At 27.7% G+C, this 21,122-nt stretch overlaps 3 protein-coding genes across 4 annotated transcripts; all 3 read right to left on the bottom strand.

Moving 5' to 3' along the window:
* Positions 1-8,218: 8,218 nt before the first annotated feature.
* On the bottom strand, positions 8,219-10,726 carry LOC149032603 (uncharacterized). The gene is made up of 7 exons (XM_089172448.1): positions 10,564-10,726; positions 9,999-10,076; positions 9,620-9,866; positions 9,250-9,437; positions 8,823-9,159; positions 8,385-8,731; positions 8,219-8,289 (listed from the first exon to the last, which is right to left on the bottom strand). The coding sequence occupies exons 3-7, from the start codon at positions 9,703-9,705 to the stop codon at positions 8,219-8,221; spliced, it is 1,029 nt and encodes a 342-aa protein (XP_089028574.1). The 5' UTR covers positions 9,706-9,866; positions 9,999-10,076; positions 10,564-10,726.
* Positions 10,727-11,747: 1,021 nt separating this feature from the next.
* Positions 11,748-13,763, bottom strand: LOC149032602 (uncharacterized). 2 transcript variants are annotated; one of them, XM_089172459.1, is made up of 6 exons: positions 13,675-13,763; positions 13,296-13,542; positions 12,926-13,113; positions 12,496-12,832; positions 12,065-12,404; positions 11,748-11,969 (listed from the first exon to the last, which is right to left on the bottom strand). In XM_089172459.1, exons 2-5 carry the CDS (start codon positions 13,379-13,381, stop codon positions 12,206-12,208), a joined length of 810 nt encoding a protein of 269 aa, XP_089028585.1. In that variant the 5' UTR covers positions 13,382-13,542; positions 13,675-13,763; the 3' UTR covers positions 11,748-11,969; positions 12,065-12,205. The 2 variants fall into 2 exon arrangements, with proteins under 2 accessions (XP_089028585.1, XP_089028586.1); XM_089172460.1 differs by lacking the exon at positions 13,675-13,763 and having other exon boundaries at positions 13,296-13,674.
* A 1,606-nt stretch (positions 13,764-15,369) lies between these two features.
* LOC149032601 (uncharacterized) lies at positions 15,370-18,841 on the bottom strand. Its single transcript, XM_089172433.1, has 5 exons — positions 18,589-18,841; positions 18,219-18,406; positions 17,794-18,130; positions 17,362-17,702; positions 15,370-17,266 (listed from the first exon to the last, which is right to left on the bottom strand). The coding sequence occupies exons 1-5, from the start codon at positions 18,672-18,674 to the stop codon at positions 17,196-17,198; spliced, it is 1,023 nt and encodes a 340-aa protein (XP_089028559.1). The 5' UTR covers positions 18,675-18,841; the 3' UTR covers positions 15,370-17,195.
* Positions 18,842-21,122: the final 2,281 nt, after the last annotated feature.

Here is a 21,122-nt window from a genome sequence, read left to right as displayed (position 1 = left end):
TATTAGTGTATATACTAATTATTTAGTATAGTAGTAGATTGAAAAATAAAATTTAGAAATAAGTTAAAATATTAGAAATTAAATTAATTAAAAAATTAAGAAATTAAATTAATTTAATTAGTTAAATTATATTAATTAATTAATATTTCTAAATCTTTTTAAAATTTAAAAATACTTATAAGATTTACAGTATCTTCGTATTCTCACCACAAAAATATTAAATGGTCTACACCATAGATATTTTTATAATAAATAAAAATAATCTTCAATCTTATTAATTCCATTTACTCCAATTATAAATTTATATTTATTATATTCAATTTACATCACGCATATAATGTTGCACACTTTTCGAATACATAAATATATATGTATTTATAAATCATAATATAAATTGTTATTTAATATATCGTTGATATTAACTAACATAGATAAAAAAAGACGACATTTTTCTCTTTAAAATGCACTCGATTTTATCTTACTACGATTTTTCGTTCGAAAGATATATCCATTCGAAAATTGCCATTCATAATTTCAATGAGCACGTGGCGCGCGTAATACGAACGTAGTAAATAGAAAAAGGAAAAAAAACACACACACACACACATATTGACACACATACTACGTTTAACGTGCGCAGCCTGGCACGCGTAAATTTCCAGGAATTTATATAGGTCACTGTGTCAATACACTTCATTAAGAAAATTAAATGAATCAGTGTATCGGTGATATTGAAACTCGAATATTATCCAAACTAATAGTTGTAGAAATTTGAAAAAAATATCATTTTAAAGTACAAACTTTCCTCTTTAATTTGTTACCATTGTTTATTCAATCATTTGTTATTAACAGTTTCGTATAAATTGTTGAATATATATTAAACAGAAAATTTCAAATAATTCGAAAATTTACAACATTTCTTATAATTATTTATAAATAATTAGTATCATTGCAAATAATTTAAGAAATAATTTATAACAAAGTAATAAACAACTATACTTAATAAAAAAAATATTTTGAGAAAATCTATCCTTCTAAATAATTTTTTTTTGTTTTTAATTTTATTTTATATGCCCATAAATTTCTAAGTTTCTTATTCAAATTTACAAATGTATATTATTTGTTTAGATTGTAATAATTATTTATTTATTATTAATTACTATCATTGTAGGTAATTTAAAAAATAATTTATAACAAATTACTAAACAATTATAATTAACAAAAATATATTTTGAAAAAATTCTATCCTTCTAAATAATTATTTTTTTTAATTTTATTTTATACACTCAATACATTCGTGATATTCTAATTTAAAATTGTGTAAATTTAAATTTACACATTTATATTATTTATTTAAACACAATTATACGTTTCTCTAATAAAATAAAAAATTTTCTTCCAATTTTATTAAAGGATACGTAAAAGGATACGGGATAATTGTAACTTCTCGCGTGATTATTTGTCCTCGAAAAAATCTCATGTTACAAAGGATAAGAAATAAAAGAAAACAAGAATAAATTACAAAAGAAAGGTACATATTTTAGATGAATTATTTTTGGCCTCGTACATTTAACAGAACGTCTCAAACTCGACGACCTTGTTTGTTACACACGCACGCCATCAGAAAATGACCTACCACAATTGTTGTGTCTCAGAAATCAACCCGACGTACCTCACTCACACGACAGTTTTTTTCAGAGACATTCCAGTCTCGAACGTGCCGTCTCGCAAGGCCATGGGATTATCCCTACTCCAAACACATCGTCCTTTAGACCTACTCAAGTGTGTTTTTCCAAGAATTTATGTAGGTCAACAGACAATCAACCTTTTACACGATCAAAACGAAGATCATTCATTCATCTTATTATGAAACACTTTCGTTAATTTCTATCATTGAAAAGTATTTTGTATCACGTTCAATCGAAACGAATTATTTCATTACAAATGTGAACAATTTTACATTTCAAGTGTTTGTCCCATAAATAATAAATTAATAATATAAAAATATTAATTATATTAATATTAATACAATTATTATTTTAATTTACACCTCTATATTTAAAAAAATATACCAACTTTGTATATTTATTCAATAATAACATTTCTATGCAACATAGAACTATTTTATTACATGAAATTCTGTGCTGCACATAATTTCAAGTTTAGGGAATTCCAACTTGTAGTCCCACACATACACGGAGAAAAAAATCACAGAGAGATAAAAGATTCTTATACGTTTTTAAAAACGTCTAAAAAGTAAAACCAAGCGTTGTCTGTTTCTTGAACAACCCACTTATGGAGTTATTCTTTCTCTTTTTCCTTACAAAGAGGAGTGAACCTTTTCCTTCGAGAAGCAAAGACATCGTCTTCGTAGTCTTCGTAGTCGTCGTTGGGTTATGGGCGTCGTCGACGGCATCTCTCGAGGAAGGGCATTGTTTTATTCCAACCGCGTAGCAGACACTCCTCATCCACCCTAAACCCTTCTCCCACCTCCCCCACAAACCCCAACAACCAACCCCCGTCTATCCTTCGTTCCCTGACTGCCACTCTCGACAATTTACCTCCCTTTCGTCTGAAACCCACTACTACTACTACAACTATAACCATCACCAACACTACTATTATTATTGTTAGTATATTACTATATTTCTACTACTACTAATATCTTTTATTTGTATCCCTATATCATCTGTGTTTCTGTATATCTGTATTTCAAAAACAGTAATTCTATACACTACTACTACTATTACATCTTTTAATTTCTATCTTTGTCTCCCTGTTTCTATTTGTATGCAGTAACACTAATACATCTTTTAATTCCATTTCTCTGTATTCCATCTCTGTTTCTCTGTATCTGTAAATGTGTATATATATTACTATTACTAACAACAACAACTAATTCTAGTATTTAACATTATACTATGCTTTATATTATAAATCATAGCATTTTTATTATGTTATATATTGGCAACCCTGACGTAACCCTGACGAAACCCTGACTATTTCTATATTCTGTATATTTTTACTATTACTACTTCTACTATCTTTTATTTGTATCCCTATATCATCTGTGTTTCTGTATACCTGTATTTCAAAAACAGTAATTCTAGCCACTTCTACTACTACTACTACTAGTATTACATCTTTTAATTTCTATCTTTCTTTCTGTTTCTATTTGTATGCACTAACACTAATACATCTTTTAATTCCATTTCTATCTCTATCTCTCTGTATCTGTATATTTGTATAGAACATTATTACTACCAACAACAACAACAACTACTATTACTACTACTACTACTACTAACATTTCTTATTTCTGTACGTGTGTATCTATTTCTTTATATACATTTATATCAACTAGTATTACTACTACTGTTACATCTTTTACTTTCATCTTTATCTTTGTATCAGTATTCACTACTACTATTTTACTTTTACTACTACACTTTACTTTCGGTTTACCTCTGTCTGTTTGAGTATTTTTATTGACCACTACCACTATTACACTATTGTACCTTTTCCCTTTGGTTTATTTCTGACTCCCTCTCTCTCTCTCTCTTTCTTTTTCTCTTTCTTTCTCTTTTTAACTCATCACTTTTCCACTCACCCATTCTCCCCATTGGTTTTTCCTCCTAATCGTACCTCCCGCCTATTCTGACCATTCCGATAAGTTGTTCTCTGCTTAATGACTCCCACGCAATCTCCTAAAGCCCAAGTACGTCCTTCTCTTACCATACTCCTCAACCCTCATCCTCACCCCTTCGTCCTCACCCCTCATCCTCATTCTCATCCTCCTTTTTCTTCTACTTCTCATTCTCACCCTCTTCCAATTTTTTTTCTTTTTGTTTCTTCGTTTCATATCTAACCCAATACGAATCATTATCTTCCTTTCTCTTTCTACAATATATCGTTCAGATTCACTCATTTCACGATATCTTTTCATTCTCATCATTTCATTCTTTTTCTATCTATACATAAATGTGTATGTATATGTGTGTATGTGTGTGTGTTTTTCTCATATTGGAAGATATAAGTTACTTGCAAGTTAATGAAACGTATCATATACGCAATATTGCCATGAGTATTATCGTTTTTATCTTTTGATTGATATATATACAATATATACAGTATAGTCTAAAATTATAGTTGGAATCAATCATTCATTTATTTCCAAAAAAATTGTATATTAGAAATAAATAAATTGAATTATGTATTAAGTGATTTTATCATTTTCTTAAGCATTCATAACACTTTTGTTCCATTTAAGACGTAGTCAGTATTAATATAACGTAGTATTAGAATAATATTTAGCAATTTTAACAAAATACATGAACAAATATTTAATCAAAAATATAATTATTCAGGACGCGTTGCTGTGGCTCACAATCAGTCCGATACACACGTCTTTAAGTCAACGAATTACCTTATACCGCTATCTGTTAGAATCTTATCGAACTAATAGAGACAATCATGACTCTTTGTTAATAAACAAATAATTCGCAATAAAATAATATTGCGATTATAAATTGAGATATAAGCTATCCTATCTTTCAAGTTGGAAGAAACTGCACACAGTGTGCAAAATTTGATTAAAATCGGTTCAGTAGTTTAGGAGTCTATTGCGAACAAACAACGTGACACGTAATTTATATATATTAAGATGTACCCATAAGTATGAAAGTGGTCCAACAATAAGTCAAAATTTAAAAAAATGAGTTTGTTATTTAACACCACATTACTTTAAACAAAATTAATTCAATTTTCATTTCATTTGGACAAATAATAAAACAAATACAAAAAACAAAATTATGTGCGCAGAAGTAGTAGTTTCTTTTTCTCATTTTATAGGTTATAAAACTATGAGAAAACCAAAAATATTTATCGTTGAGTTGAACTTAGTTAATTATGTTATTCTAATTTAAAATAATAAAAGAAAAAGTTTAGAATATTACGTTATATTATATATATATATAGTAAAAAATTAGATTATAAACACGTTTTATTATACATCCTCACGTACGAATGCACACATACACGTATAATGGAAAAAATGAAAGAAAATCTCCGCTTGAGAAAATCAACAACAACGTAACACACCGTATGTTCGCAAAAAAAAAAAATGTTTCCAACATATTCGCAATGACATTAAGAGACGGGAAAAAATAAAAGAAGGTTGGGAGTGGGGGGGGGGGGAAGGATTCGAAAAGGAGAAAACGAAAAAGGGTACTTTCCGTACTAACAGCGTTATCGAAATCGCTTTTCCCACCTTTTTTTCCCTTTTTTTGTTCCCTTCCCATCTGTTCTTTTTCTCTCGGTCTCTCGATCGTTTTACCTTTTCTCTATCGTTCCCTCTCTCTCTCTCTCTCTCTCTCTCTCTCTCTTTATCTATTTCTATCTTTTTCTCTTTTTAACCAAAACCACGAGACAGGCAAACGTTTCCGAAGCGAACCCGACAATAACGACTGGCAATAAGCCGTCTGTATATCTGCGCTAGCTTTTCCACATATTAAACTCGAGCTTTGCCGAAATATTTGCAAGGGAACAAAACGAGATAGATAGATAGATAGATAGATGGATAGATAGATGGATAGATAGATAGACAGGTAGATGGGTTGATAGGTGCTGGGCTGAACAGACGGACCGAAGCAACGATCCTGGTACAAAGTTTTGAAGAGAAAGAAGGTAGAGAAAGGGCTGGGGCAAAAATGAGAAAGAAAAGAACATTTCTCCAATGGTTAAACCATCATCGATAATACACTATCGGTCAAAAGTTTCAAATTCGTTTGGTTAATTCAAAGAAATGAAATATATTTGTAAGTTATTATTATTCATAGTGTTTTTGGAATTGATTCGAATAGATTTTATTTAATAAATTAGTAATAGTAATGTGTTTTATATTTTTAATTTTTTTTTTTTTTATAAAAATAAAAAGAAACTGGTTTTATTTTTTAACGACAGATTGATATGTGTCTATAATTATGAAAGTGTTTAACATAACACATTATATTATATATCAACTTTTTTTCAAAATAAAATTCGATTTACTTTAAAAAAAAAAAAAATAGAAAAAGAAACTTGTAACCTTAAAAAATTACAATTTATCAAATTATAATGCAACACCATCTATTGTATATTTACAGAACCGAAAGACTAAGATATATCCCTAAATTTTATCTTCACATAAAACGTGTTTTATTGTATAATTAAAATTTAATATAAAAATTGTTTTATATTATATATAATATTATATTTATATATACTGTTATATAAATAAAACAATTTTTTGGAATTTTTGTTTGAATTTTTTTTATTTAATTTATTGAGAATCTGACTTGAATATTTGAGAATACGTGAAACGTTTGATTTTTCTAAAAGATTTTCTCTTCTACTTTTTTATAAAATATATTTAGTTTAGATGCGTTTATGCATTAGTGACAATATATTTGTCTATACAGATTTTCTGTATTTTGAGGATTTATTTTCTTTGTTTAATGCACATACTATTTGATTCTGAAAAGAGATTTTCTTACGATTTTGATCAAAAATAAAATGTTTATTCATACGTGACAAAATAACAGAATTTTTATACTGTTTTCTGTCAGTTTAACGTTTTGTTAGATTTTAATATAAAACTAGATTGAATTTAAATAAAAGTAAAATAAAGTTTAGATTATTTCTTTTTCTTTTTTTTTTTTTTTTTTCTTCCATGCACGACAGATTTTTCTCTCTTTATATTTTATCACGAGATTTTTCGTTTACTTTGATATATTTATTTGTATATTTTTATATTGAGAATATCTTATGACGGAAAAATAAAAGGTGTATAATATCAATGTGGAAAAAGTGAAGAAATAAATTTTCAGATCAAAATATTTGTTTCTTTTTTCAACAAACGCGTATTAAAGCAGCTATAGAAGAATAATCGATAACTCGTGTTAGATTTGTCGATCAATTTCTCATTATTCTCGAAATATTGCTGTTCAATACGTACATTAGAAATCCATTTGAGATTGGAAATCAATGATTGGAATAAAAATAAGATTCTACTTATAATATCACATCAAAATTTCTATCAAAGTTCAATAAAATCCTAACCCTATTTGTAAGTCACGTGAAAAGTCACATGAGAAGTCACGTGATAAGTCACGTGAGAAGTCACGTGATAAGTCACGTGAGAAGTCACATGGGAAGTCAAGTGAGATGTCACGTGAGACGTGACTTACAAATTAAAAATAAATATTATGAATAATATTAAATACAATTAAATAATTTCGGAGATATACGTATTACTAGTTCCTTAAAAAAAAAAAAAAATAATTTCTAATAAATAATAAATTGATTTATACAATACTGAACAATTTAGTTGCATATTTACTGAAACCACTTATAACTTAGGTTAGAAGGAATCATCAATATAAAAACCTAACGACCTATAAGGATTAATTAAATATTTTTTTACAACATGTACATTACAATTATTTTTTTTCTTGGAAAATCTTTGATAGGAAACGAATTATTTATTGATTAGTATTTGATCAATTAAATTAGCATTCATTTCAGGAGTTGATGGAAGAATTAACATTCATTTTCGGTTTATATTTTTTTATTTAATTTGATAGTTTTTTCCCAAATTCCAGGTTATGTATTTAATTCGTTAACAAATTGTTTTGAATACTTTGTTCCAAGTTCTTCGATGCAGATCATGTTTGTCGAATAAATAATTATTTTCAAGTAATTCCAGAAAAAAAAAGGTCTTTTTAAGTACTTCTAACTTTAAACTTACAATAAATAGGAAATACTGAAGTACTAATAGTAATAGAAATTAATATTAAAACTAATATGAATAAATCAAAATGACTAAATTTAATTAGTTAAATTTGCAATAATAATGAAAATAAGAAATAGTCTCAAAATATAATCAGAGTATTTTCATTTTGAGCATCTTCTATGAAAATAAGCTATTATTGATTATTTTATCACAAAAATGGTTAGAATTTTAAGACAAATTCAAATACGGCTCATGTTTATGTAAAAGTTCTTTTTTTTTATAGTTTTTGTGCCTTCTGCTTATACCTCAAAAGTGAGTTTCACATATTACGAGACAATTTAAATATACATTCATTATACATATATACGTTAATACTTTTTTCATTTTACATTAATTATTATTAAAATATTTGTTATAAATTCATTTTGATAAGATTTATGAATATAATTAATCATATGTAAGTAACAAAAATCCTGCATGTTCGTCCATATCGTAAGTGCACATACTGTTACAAAATTCTAAAATAATTACACAAAGAAATAAATTTTGTTGATGTATATATTTATATATAAATATGTATTATTTTATTGTTATTTATGAATATTTTACTAACCTTCTATTTCATATGTACCAAATGATCCAATACACTTGATGATAAATATCGGTACGTTTGGAAAAGTAGTTTGCAATTGCTCTTCATCATACCAGCAAGAATAGTTATAAGTATCAGTACTGCCACAGAAACATACTGAATGTTTCTTCAAACTGACTCTTTTTTCTAATATAGCCATAGAGGTATCAAACGTTAATTCACAAGTCCAATTTTTCATATTAGTACCATTTAATAAAATAGCAATAAATTCCGCATTGTGTTGACATAAACGTGATAAATAATTATTATTGCAATATGATATGTTATTCATCGCTATAGACAATACAGACATTTTTTTATTTGGGAACCTAAATAATAAAATAAATAATAAATATTTTCAAATACAATCTGAATTATATATTATTATCGAGAAACAATAATAAATATCGAATATCTAACCATGCTTTTAAACATAGGGCGAAATTGATTGCTATTTTAGAGTTGTAATTGTAAATAAAGATGACACAGCTTGACTCAGGAATATCGTTACCAGTAAATGGTTCGAATATTGTTTTCAGATAAAAGGCATTACTAAAACATAGGTCAAAAAAACATTGCAGTTCATCACAATAAACTGCATTAAACATAGGGTGACTATTAATAGTAATCGTAGTGACATTTATATTTGGTATTTCAGGAAAAAAAATGTTAGAAATGGTAGTTTCAGTAATCCATCGATGAAAGTTTTTTAGTGTGATTGATCTACAACAATATGGTAGATATTGACAATAGCATCCTTAAAAAATAAAAATAAAAATAAATGAAAATATTCAAAGAAATTAATAATTTTACATTAATCGATATATATATATTTGATCAAATTTACCCTCTGGAAATTTACTTTGGTATTCAGAATTGTAAATCATTAAATGTAAAGAAGGTTTTGTTCGGAAATGGTCTATAAATTGTGTTTTAAAAGTTTCCCAATTTTCAAGGCATACAAATGATTCTGTTTTTATTATCCACGTAGGTTCCCTTCTATTCTTCTCTTCTATGGCAATTTCTAACCATAAACTATAATAAAGAAAAATATATTTAAATGTGTATACAATACTTTTATTATTAATTATTGTTAACTTATAAATGCGTCTATCGTATCAAGTTATCGTATAATATATATATTGAGTACTATATTAATTATTAAAATATTGTTTTACAAAATACATGGATATTATAAATGTGTGTTATTACGGTACCTACAGACTTGAGACGCATTCTCTAAATCCACTGCATTTAAATATTGAAAAATAATTCTCAACACGTTTTTTTGTACAATTGACATTATTTTTCCAAGATTATTTTTTCTTACTCTTATTTTTATTATTAAGATTTTATCCTGTTATCTCCTTACTTTACAATCTAACGAGACTGTTCTCCTAGTTTGGCAAGCTTTTATTAATTTTTCTTACTTTTTTAAACAGAGAGTAAGTAGCTAGTGTCACCCTTAACATTAAAATATTGTATATACAGCACTTCTCAAGTAAATAGTTTGTATCATATTATATTTATGTCACATATGTTAAGAGAAAGACCGCTATAATCGTAGGAAACTGTTTTTTAAATATTTGTACTTACAAAAAATTTTATATGACTGGCATTTGATCAAAAAAATATAATATCTATAACTCTATTAATGTTGAGAAAACATATTGTCTGAAAAATAGTAGGAGAATGAATTTTTCGTATCAGCGTATAACAAAAGAGGCTCGTTAATATTCCAAATACAGTATAAATTCCGTTTTTATTTTTGTTATGAATTATTTTTCGTCTTAGTAGATTAATCCTGTTAATTTAAAAATAATATTTTATTTTGACAAACAATATTTCATGGGATTTTTCTTTACAGTTATTTACCACCATGTCACTTATGATCTCATGTCTCATTAAATGAAACAAATAAGTAATGTAAGAGCCTAAATAAATAATGTAACAAAAATGTATAGCCAAAACAAATTCTCATCAATTTCCAAATGTTTTAAAATGAGTATTAAATAATACTTATTTTCCTTTTCGTTTCAAATTAATGGGTGTTAGTAGAAATAAGTATACAAAACTATCCTTTAACTTAGTGTTAGTAAGTTTATAATTTTTAGAAAAAAAAATCTCTATTATAGTTTATCTAAATATAATTGTAACTCACTTTTTTATATCCTGATGACCAATGTTTACTCACGAAAAATAGTTTTTAATTTTACTGTGGAATGACAGAAGATATTTCTTAAATTAAACTGTTTTAATATTATCAACTGTCAATTTTAACTGGCAATTTAAATTTTGATTAGAATAAAGGCTAGATCGTCCTTCCGAACGTAGTGCGTTGTACAAAGTTCAATCACATATAAACAAAAACATAGTATCAGAATTATTGAAGAACGTTATCTAAGTATAGTTGAGACACGGAGAATATTTGTCTAGTAAGCGAACTATACATTGGATTTTGTCTAGATTTCTACATCTTAAACATTATTATAAATCCTATCTTTTAGTATGTAATCAAAGATCTTAATTTATTAGAACTTTTCGGTATTCTAAATGACGAGACCGTATAACTACATCACAGTGAAGAGAAAGGAAGTAATTTTCGAAGTATTATTTATCCAATATTTTTTTTTAGTATTTTATTAGGATAAATAAGCTATGAGTAACAAATAGTTACAGAATATTTGGTTTATATTTTTAATATAAATTCTTAATTGACGTGATTTTACGACGTTGATAATGTCCGGTTTGTTGTACAATCGATGTACTTCTACGTCATGGGGTTTTCTCCATTCGCCCATTTCCTCATCGCGTTTTGCACGGAAGATTTTACGAACAACTTTGTTTTCGAAAACCCTTAATTTCTTTTCGTCCCGTAACCTAAGCGACCACGATTCGCTACCTTAAAGGACTACCGGCAAGATGATTGTCCTGTATATCCTGATTTTTGATCGCCTAGACAACAATCGCGAACTGAGTAATTTGTTAACCGAATAAAAACATGAATTGCCTTAATTGATTCTTTTTTTTAAGTTCTTCGTTAATTTTGTTCGTCTGGTTTATGATCGTTCCTAAATACCCAAAGTTGCTGACTTGTTCGAACAGTTTATCCCGGACATACAAAGTTTCAGTACTAGGCCTATTCTGAACTCTATCGGTTATCATATATTTGGTTTTTTTCCGCGCTTATTTTCAGTCCCAGATTTTTAGTGCATCAGCATCTTCTATGAAAATAAGCTATTTCTGATTATTTCATCACAGAAATGGTTAGAATTTTAAGATAAATTCAAATACGGCTCATGTTTATGTGAAAGTTCTTTTTTTTTTTTATAGTTTTTTGTCTTCTGCTTATACATCAAAAATGAGTTTCACATATTACGAGACAATTTAAATATACATTCATTATACATATATACGTTAATACTTTTTTCATTTTACATTAATTATTATTAAAATGTTTGTTATAATTTCATTTTGATAAGATTTATGAATATAATTAATCATATGTAAGTAACAAAAATCCTGCATGTTCGTCCATATCGTAAGTGCATATACTGTTACAGAATTCTGAAATAATTATACAAAGAAATAAATTTTGTTGATGTATATATTTATATGTAAATATTTATTATTTTATTGTTTTTTATGAATATTTTACTAACCTTCTAATTCATATGTAGCAAATGAACCAATACAGTTGATGTTAAATATCGGTAAGTTTGGAAAAGTAGTTTGTAATAGCTCTTTATCATACCAGCAAGAAGAAGTATCATTACTTCCACAGAAACATACTGAATGTTTCTTCAAACTGATTTTTTTTCTAATTCCGCCACATAGGTATCAAACGTTAATTCATAAGTCCAATTTTTCATATTAGTACCATTTAATAAAATAGCAATGAATTCCGCATTGTGTTGACATAAACGTGATAAATAATCATTATTGCAATGTGATATGTTATTCATCGCTATAGACAATACAGACATTTTTTTCTTTGGGAACCTAAATAATAAAATAAATAATAAATATTTACAAATACAAACTGAATTATATGTTATTATCGAGAAACAATATTAAATATCGAATATCTTACCATTTTTTGAAACATAGAGCGAATTTTTCTGGTATTTTAGTGTTGTCATTGTAAATAAAGATGACACAGCTTGACTCAGGGATATAGTTACCAGTAAATGGTTCGAATATTGTTTTTAGTTTATCGGCATTACTAAATGATATGTCAAATAAACATTTCAGTTCTTCGCAATAAACTACTTTATCCCAAGGGTGACTATTAATAGTAATCGTAGTGATATTTATATTTGGTATTTCAGGAAAAAAAATGTTAGAAATGGTAGTTTCAGTAATCCATGGGTAAAAGTTTTTTACTGTGATTGAGCTACAAGTATATGGTAGATATTGACAATAGCATCCTTAAATAATAACAAAAAAATAAATGATAATAATCAAAGAAATTAATAATTTTATATAAATTGATAAATATATATATATTTGATCAAATTTACCTTTTGGAAATTTCCTTTGGGATTGAGAATTGTAAATCATTAAATGTAAAGAAGGTTTTGTTCGGCAATGGTCTATAAATTGTGTTTTAAAAGTTTTCCAATTTTTAAGGCATACTACTGATTCCTGTATCATTATCCACGTAGGATTCCTTCTCTTCTTCTCTTCTATTGCAGTTTCTAACCATAAACTATAATAAAGAAAAATATATTTAAGTGAGTATACAATACTCTTATTATCAATTATTATTAACTTATAAATGCGTCTATCGTATCAAGTTATCGTATAATATATATATTGAGTACTATATTAATTATTAAAATATTATTTTACAAAATACATAGATATTATAAATGTATGTTATTACGGTACCAACAAACTTGAGACGCATTCTCCAAATCCACTGCATTTAAATATTCAAAAATTATACTCATCTCGTCTTTTTTTAAAATTGACATTATTGTTTTAAGATTATGTTTTCTTATTCTTATTTTTATTATTAAGACTTTATCCTGATATCTCCTTACTTCACAATCTAAAGAGACTGTTTTCCTAGTTTGGCAAGCTTTTATTAATTTTTCTTACTTTTTTAAACAGAGAGTAAGTAGCTAGTGTCACCCTTAAAATTAAAATATTGTATATACAGCACTTCTCAAGTAAATAGTTTGTATCATATTATATTTATGTCACATATGTCAAGAGAAAGACCTCTATAATCGAAGGTAAATGTTTTTTTAATATTTGTACTCACAAAAAGTTTTATATGACCGGCATTTGATCAAAAAAATATATTATCTATAACTATATTAATGTTGAGAAAACATATTGTCTGAAAAATAGTATGACAATGAATTTTTCGTAACAGCGTATAACAAAAGAGGCTCGTTAATATTCCAAATACTGTATAAATTCCGTTTTTATTTTTGTTATAAATTATTTTTCTTCTTAATCGATTAAACCTGTAAATGTTAAAATAATATTTTATTTTAACAAACAATATTTCATGGGATTTTTCTTTACAGTTATTTACCACCATGTCACTTATGATCTCATGTCTCATTAAATGAAACAATTAAGTAATGTAAGAGCTTAAATAAATATTATAACCAAAAATGTATAGCCAAAACAAATTCTCTTCAACTTCCAAATTTTTTAAAATGCATATTAAAAAATACTTATTTTCTTTTTCGTTTTAAATTAATGGTTGTTAGTAGAAATAAGTATACAAGACTATCCATTGACTTAGTGTTAGTAAGTTTATAATTTTTATAAACACAATCTCTATTATAGTTTTTCTAAATATAATTGTAACTCACTTTTTTATATCCTTATGACAAATGTTTACTCACGAAAAATAGTTTTTAATTTTACTGTTGAATGACAGAAGATATTTCTTAAATAAAACTGTTTAAATATTATTAACTGTCAATTTTAACTGGCAATTTAAATTTTGATTAGAATAAAGACTAGTTCGTCCTTCTGAACGTAGTGCGTCGTACAAAGTTCAATAACATATAAACAAAAACATAGTATCAGAATTATTGAAGAACTTTATCTAAGTATAGTGGAGACACGGAGAATATTTGTCTAGTAAGCGAACTATACATTGGATTTTGTCTAGATTTCTACATTTTAAACATTATTATGAATCCTATCTTTTAGTATGTAATCAAAGATCTTAATTTATTAGAACCTTTCGGTATTCTAAATGACGAGACTGTATAACTACATCACAGCGAAGAGAAAGGAAGTATTTTTTGAAGTTTTATTTATTCAATATTTTTTTTTAGTATTTTATGAGGCTTAATAAACTATGAGTAACAAATAGGTACAGAATATTTGGTTTATATTTATTACATTATCTTATTTACACATGCGTATATTATAAGACCGTGTGATACCAATTGTAAGAAATCCATAGATTTCTTAGAACACAGTATACCTACTTAATAATGACTTATAGATAAATATATTTTACACGTATTAATACTTCTTTTCCTTATATATTTTATTATTATAGCGTTCATATTAAATTTTAACATTAAATAAAAACTTCGTAACTGTTTAATGAGATGTGAGTATCATGATGCTTGTCTGTACATCAAATCTTAAACTTATAATATTTATATAGAGATCTAGAATAATCATTTCAAAATTAGTTTTTTCAATTATATTGTTATCGTTACCTTGCCAAATTTGTTAATTCGTCAAATATCCAGTTCAATACTAAATTAACTTTGTACTGATCTATTTGAATATAAAAGTAAACACAATTACATATATTTACTAAATATTATACAAATTTACAAAAGGTGAATAATTCAGCATAATAAAAGTAGATTTGAAGTCAATAATACGAAAAATATTTTTTAATTTTATTGCAGTATGTACCTATACTTGCACTGTTGTAAGTCTCGTAAATTTTCGGTAATTGCAAGCATAAAATATAAATTTTTTAGTTTTAAGGCTTTTTACTCAAAAGTTATCAAATTTTGATATAGGCTTTTTCTATTGATTAAAATTATTAAAGTAGGTTATCTTTGAAAACAATGAAAACGAAAATATAATTGACGTTAACTAAAAGTTTTGATAGTTATTCGTTATTATCTTTTTGTGTCCTTTGAAAACAAATTTTCTGTTAGTCGTACTGGTCAATCGACTTTTAACGTAGCACGTTAAAACGTATGCAAAATAAGTGGTTATTACTATTATTATTATTATTATTATTATTAGAGGCTCATGCGGAGGAGGTCTAAGAAGTGGGCCACGGACCGCTTCAGGGATCTCTGGGTGTAAGGCCCTGGAATGAGGCACACGAAGGTTCTGTTTTCAGGGCCCACGGAGAAGTTAGGTACCCAGTCGGTCAACCTGGACCGAGCCCAATTGAGGCTGGTCGTAGGATTGGACACCGGGCACTGGCACCTTAGAAAGTACCTTACGCGACTAGGCCTTGCACAAAACTCGGTCTGCGGCAGGTGCGGCGAAGGGGAGGATACCCCCCTCCATCTCATAACTCAATGCGTTAGGCTCGCGGACGCCAGAAATGATGTCCTTGGGACCACCACAGACAACTTCGACCTAGTGGGCTCAGGGGCGGGCAGACTGCTGCGTTTTGCAAGGGAGTCGGGGCTACCCGCGGGACCGCTACGGTCATAGGTTTTTCCCCGCAAGGGGCCCGGGCACAATGGTCCAGAGACTGAGCGCCCGGGTAAACAAACCTCAAGGAAAAAAAATATATTATTTTTATTAACTGGCATTAGAAACTTGGAAGTTCATTGACGCAAATACCAAATCCCATCATTGTTTCCGTCCCTGAGCGCAATCCTTCCATTCGCGGTCTTTGTATCCTATTTCTTTCAGGTCTCTTCTAATATTATCCTCCCATCTACGTCTCGGTCTACCTTGTGGTCTTTTCCCGTTAGGTATACCGACCAATATTTGGTGCGCCATTCGATCCTCCCCCATGCGCGCCACGTGACCAGCCCATCTTAATCGACGTGATTTTACGACATTGATAATGTCCGGTTTGTTGTACAATCAATGTACTTCAACGTTATGGAGTTTTCTCCATTCGCCCGTTTCCTCATCGCGTTTTGCACCGAAGATTTTACGAACAACTTTGTTTTCGAAAATCCTTAATTTCTTTTCGTCCCTTTGCGTAAGCGACCTCGATTCGCTAAAATAAAGGACTACCGGCAAAATGATTGTCCTGTAAATCCTTATTTTTAATCACCTAGAAAGCAACCGCGAGCTGAGTAATTTGTTAACCGAATAAAAACATGAATTGCCTTAATTGATTCTTTTCTTAAGTTCTTCGTTAATTTCGTTTTTCTGATTTATGATCGTTCCTAAATACATTAATTGCTGACTTGTTCGAACAGTTTATCCCGGACGAACAAAGTTCCAGTACTAGGCCTATTCTGAACTCTATCTGTTACCATATATTTGGTTTTTTTCCGCGCTTATTTGCAGTCCCAGATTTTTAGTGCATCAGCATCTTCTATGAAAATAAGCTATTCCTGATTATTTCATCACAGAAATGGTTAGAATTTTAAGACAAATTCTAATACGGCTCATGTTTATGTAAAAGTTCTTTTTTTTTTTTATAGCCTTTTGTCTTCTGCTTATACATCAAAAATGAGTTTCAGATATTACGAGACAATTTAAATATACATTCATTATACATATATACGTTAATACTTTTTTCATTTTACATTAATTATTATTAAAATGTTTGTTATAAATTCATTTTGATAAGATTTATGAATATAATTAATCATATGTAAGTAACAAAAATCCTGCATGTTTGTCTATATCGTAAGTGCATATACTGTTACAGAATTCTGAAATAATTATACAAAGAAATAAATTTTGTTGATGTATATACGTATATATAAATATGTATTATTTTATTGTTATTTATGAATATTTTACTAACCTTCTAATTCATATGTAGCAAATGAACCAATACAGTCAAAGTTAAATATCGGTACGTTTGGAAAAGTAGTTTGTAATAGCTCTTTATCATAACAGCAAGACGAAGTATCATTACATCCACAGAAACTTATTGAATGTTTCTTCAAACTGACCCTTTTTTCTAATTCCGCCATAGAGGAATCAAACAATAATTCACAAGTCCAATTTTTCATATTAGTACCAAATAATAAAATAGCAATGAATTCCACATTGCGTTGACAAAAACGTGCACTATAACTATTATTGCAATGTGATATGTCATTCATCGCTATAGACAATACAGAAATTTTTTTATTTGGGAACCTAAATAATAAAATAAATAATAAATATTTTCAAATACAAACTGAATTATATGTTATTATCGAGAAACAATATTAAATATCGAATATCTAACCATTCTTTTAAACATAGAGCGAAATTTTTTGGTATTTCAGAGTTGTCATTGTAAATAAAGATGACACAGCTTGACTCAGGAATATCGTTACCAGTAAATGGTTCGAATATTGTTTTCAGATTATCGGCATTACTAAATGATATGTCAAATAAACATTTTAGTTCTTCGCAATAAATTAATTTATCCCAAGGGTGACAAGTAATAGTAATCGTACTGATGTATATATTTGGTATTTCAGGAAAAAAAATGTTAGAAATGGTAGTGTCAGTAATACTCGGGTTAACGTTTTTTACTGTGATTGAGCTACAAATATATGGTAGATATTGACAATAGCATCCTTAAATAATGAAAATAAAAATAAATGAAAAACTTCAAAGAAATTAATAATTTTACATAAATCGATATATATATTTGATCACATTTACCCATTGGAATTTTCAATTGGGATTCAGAATTGTAAATCATTAAATGTAAAGAAGGTTTAGTTCGGCAGTAGTCTATAAATTGTTTTTTAAAAGTTTTCCAATTTTTAAGGCATTTCAATGATTCTTTTTTTATTATCCACGTAGGTTCCCTTTTATTGATCTCTGCTATGGCAACTTCTAACCATAAACTGTAATAAAGAAAAATATATTTAAGTGTGTATACAATACTCTTATTATTAATTATTATTAACTTATAAATGCGTCTATCGTATCAAGTTATCGTATAATATATATATTGAGTACTATATTAATTATTAAAATATTATTTTACAAAATACATGGATATTAAAAATGTGTGTTATTACGGTACCTACAAACTTGGGACGCATTCTCCAAGTCCACTGCATTTAAATATTCAAAAATTATACTCAACTCGTTTTTTTGTAAAATTGACATTATTGTTTCAAGATTATTTTTTCTTATTCTTATTTTTATTATTAAGACTTTATCCTGTTATCTCCTTACTTCACAATCTAATGAGACTGTTTTCCTATTTTGGCAAGCTTTTATTTATTTTTCTTACTTTTTAAAGCAGAGAGTAAGTAGCTAGTTTCACCCATAACCTTAAAATATTTTATATACAGCACTTCTCAAGTAAATAGTTTGTATCATATTATATTTATGTCACATATGTCAAGAGAAAGACCTCTATAATCGAAGGTAAATGTTTTTTTTAATATTTGTACTTACAAAAAATTTTATATGACCGGTATTTGATCAAAAAAATATAATATCTATAACTCTATTAATGTTGAGAAAACATATTGTCTGAAAAATAGTAGGACAATGAATTTTTCGTAACAGCGTATAACAAAAGAGGCTCGTTAATATTCCAAATACTGCATAAATTCCGTTTTTATTTTTGTTATGAATTATTTTTCGTCTTAGTCGATTAATCCTGTTAATTTAAAAATAATATTTTATTTTGACAAACGATATTTCATGGGATTTTTCTTTTACAGTTATTTACCATCATGTCACTTATGATCTCATGTCTCATTAAATGAAACAATTAAGTAATGTAAGAGCCTAAATAAATAATATAACAAAAATGTATAGCCAAAACAAATTCTCTTCAATTTCCAAATGTTTTAAAATGCATATTAAATAATACTTATTTTCCTTTTCGTTTCAAATTAATGGGTGTTAGTAGAAATAAGTATACAAAACTATCCGTTAACTTAGTGTTAGTAAGTTTATAATTTTTAGAAACAAAATTTCTATTATAGTTTATCTAAATATAATTGTAACTCACTTTTTTGTATCCTTATGACCAATGTTTACTCACGAAAAATAGTTTTTAATTTTACTGTTGAATGACAGAAGATATTTCTTAAATAAAACTGTTTAAATATTATTAACTGTCAATTTTAACTGGCAATTTAAATTTGGATTAGAATAAAGACTAGTCCGTCCTTCCGAACGTAGTGCGTCGTACATAGTTCAATAACATATAAACAAAAACATAGTATCAGAATTATTTAAGAACTTTATCTAAGTATAGTGGAGACACGGAGAATATTTGTCTAGTAAGCGAACTATACATTGGATTTTGTCTAAATTTCTACACTTTAAACATTATTATGAATCCTATCTTTTAGAATGTAATCAAAGATCTTAATTTATTAGAACTTTTCGGTATTCTAAGTGACGAGACCGTATAACTACATCACAGTGAAGAGAAAGGAAGTAATTTTCGAAGTTTTATTTATCAAATATTTTTTTTTAGTATTTTATTAGGATAAATAAGCTATGAGTAACAAATAGTTACAGAATATTTGGTTTATATTTTTAATATAAATTCTTAATCGACGTGATTTTACGACGTTGATAATGTCCGGTTTGTTGTACAATCAATGTACTTCAACGTCATGGGGTTTTCTCCATTCGCCCATTTCCTCATCGCGTTTTGCACGGAAGATTTTACGAACAACTTTGTTTTCGAAAACCCTTAATTTCTTTTCGTTCCGTAACGTAAGCGACCACGATTCGCTACCTTAAAGGACTACCGGCAAGATGATTGTCCTGTATATCCTGATTTTTAATCGTCTAGACAACAATCGCGAACTGAGTAATTTGTTAACCGAATAAAAACATGAATTGCCTTAATTGATTCTTTTTTTAAGTTCTTCGTTAATTTTGTTCGTCTGGTTTATGATCGTTCCTAAATACCCAAAGTTGCTGACTTGTTCGAACAGTTTATCCCGGACATACAAAGTTTCAGTACTAGGCCTATTCTGAACTCTATCGGTTATCATATATTTGGTTTTTTTCCGCGCTTATTTGCAGTCCCAGATCTTTAGTATTATGTATTAATATTTTTACGTTAATTATTAATGCCCCTTCATTGTCCCCTAAAAAAGCAATGTCGTCCGCATATGTCAGCAATTGTATTGCCCCGTTCAACTGTAGACCATCTTTACTTTTCTGCAGTTCTTTGACAGCAAATTCCAGTACTAAATTGAAAAAAAGAGGTGACAATGCGTCCCTCTGTTTTAACACCGCTATGAAACAAATATAAAAACAAATATTTATTAAAATTAGTCGTTCAACATATTTTAATTTATATTTTTAAACTATGAATCATCGTTCGAATGTATCAAAAGAAAAATCCAGTTAGAAATATTTCATAAAAAAGATTTAATCAAATAAGTTAATCACCATTTTATTAAAATTATATAATTGTACTATATTTCTTTATAAAATTATTCAAGAAAATAATTGTGTGTGTATTAGAAGAAAAAATATTATATTAGAAAAAAAAAAAGAAATATGAAGCTATTTGTATCGTCAGACATAGTAGACGGTTGTCGTCGTCATTATTGGCCAAAACGAGTTTGGGAA

Source organism: Polistes dominula, unplaced genomic scaffold, assembly GCF_049000335.1.
Source record: "Polistes dominula isolate Pdom_NZ unplaced genomic scaffold, Pdom_raw_medaka contig_74, whole genome shotgun sequence".
NCBI classification, from domain to species: Eukaryota; Metazoa; Arthropoda; class Insecta; order Hymenoptera; family Vespidae; genus Polistes; species Polistes dominula.
The sequence above is the reverse complement of the archived record's forward strand: the minus strand, read 5'-3'. Positions and strand labels throughout refer to the sequence as shown.

What these genes read in the sequence shown, in the direction of transcription:
- LOC149032603 (XM_089172448.1), bottom strand. Translation starts at nt 9,705, where the DNA reads ATGTCAATTGTACAAAAAAACGTGTTGAGAATTATTTTTCAATATTTA. An exon ending in CCAAAGTAAATTTCCAGAGG is followed by an intron (nt 9,160 to 9,249) that starts GTAAATTTGATC and finishes TTATTTTTTAAG; the next exon opens with GATGCTATTGTCAATATCTA. An exon ending in TGGTACATATGAAATAGAAG is followed by an intron (nt 8,290 to 8,384) that starts GTTAGTAAAATA and finishes TAATTATTTTAG; the next exon opens with AATTTTGTAACAGTATGTGC.
- LOC149032602 (XM_089172459.1), bottom strand. Translation starts at nt 13,381, where the DNA reads ATGTCAATTTTAAAAAAAGACGAGATGAGTATAATTTTTGAATATTTA. An exon ending in CCAAAGGAAATTTCCAAAAG is followed by an intron (nt 12,833 to 12,925) that starts GTAAATTTGATC and finishes TTATTATTTAAG; the next exon opens with GATGCTATTGTCAATATCTA. An exon ending in GCTCTATGTTTCAAAAAATG is followed by an intron (nt 12,405 to 12,495) that starts GTAAGATATTCG and finishes TTTATTATTTAG; the next exon opens with GTTCCCAAAGAAAAAAATGT.
- LOC149032601 (XM_089172433.1), bottom strand. Translation starts at nt 18,674, where the DNA reads ATGTCAATTTTACAAAAAAACGAGTTGAGTATAATTTTTGAATATTTA. An exon ending in GCTCTATGTTTAAAAGAATG is followed by an intron (nt 17,703 to 17,793) that starts GTTAGATATTCG and finishes TTTATTATTTAG; the next exon opens with GTTCCCAAATAAAAAAATTT. An exon ending in TGCTACATATGAATTAGAAG is followed by an intron (nt 17,267 to 17,361) that starts GTTAGTAAAATA and finishes TAATTATTTCAG; the next exon opens with AATTCTGTAACAGTATATGC.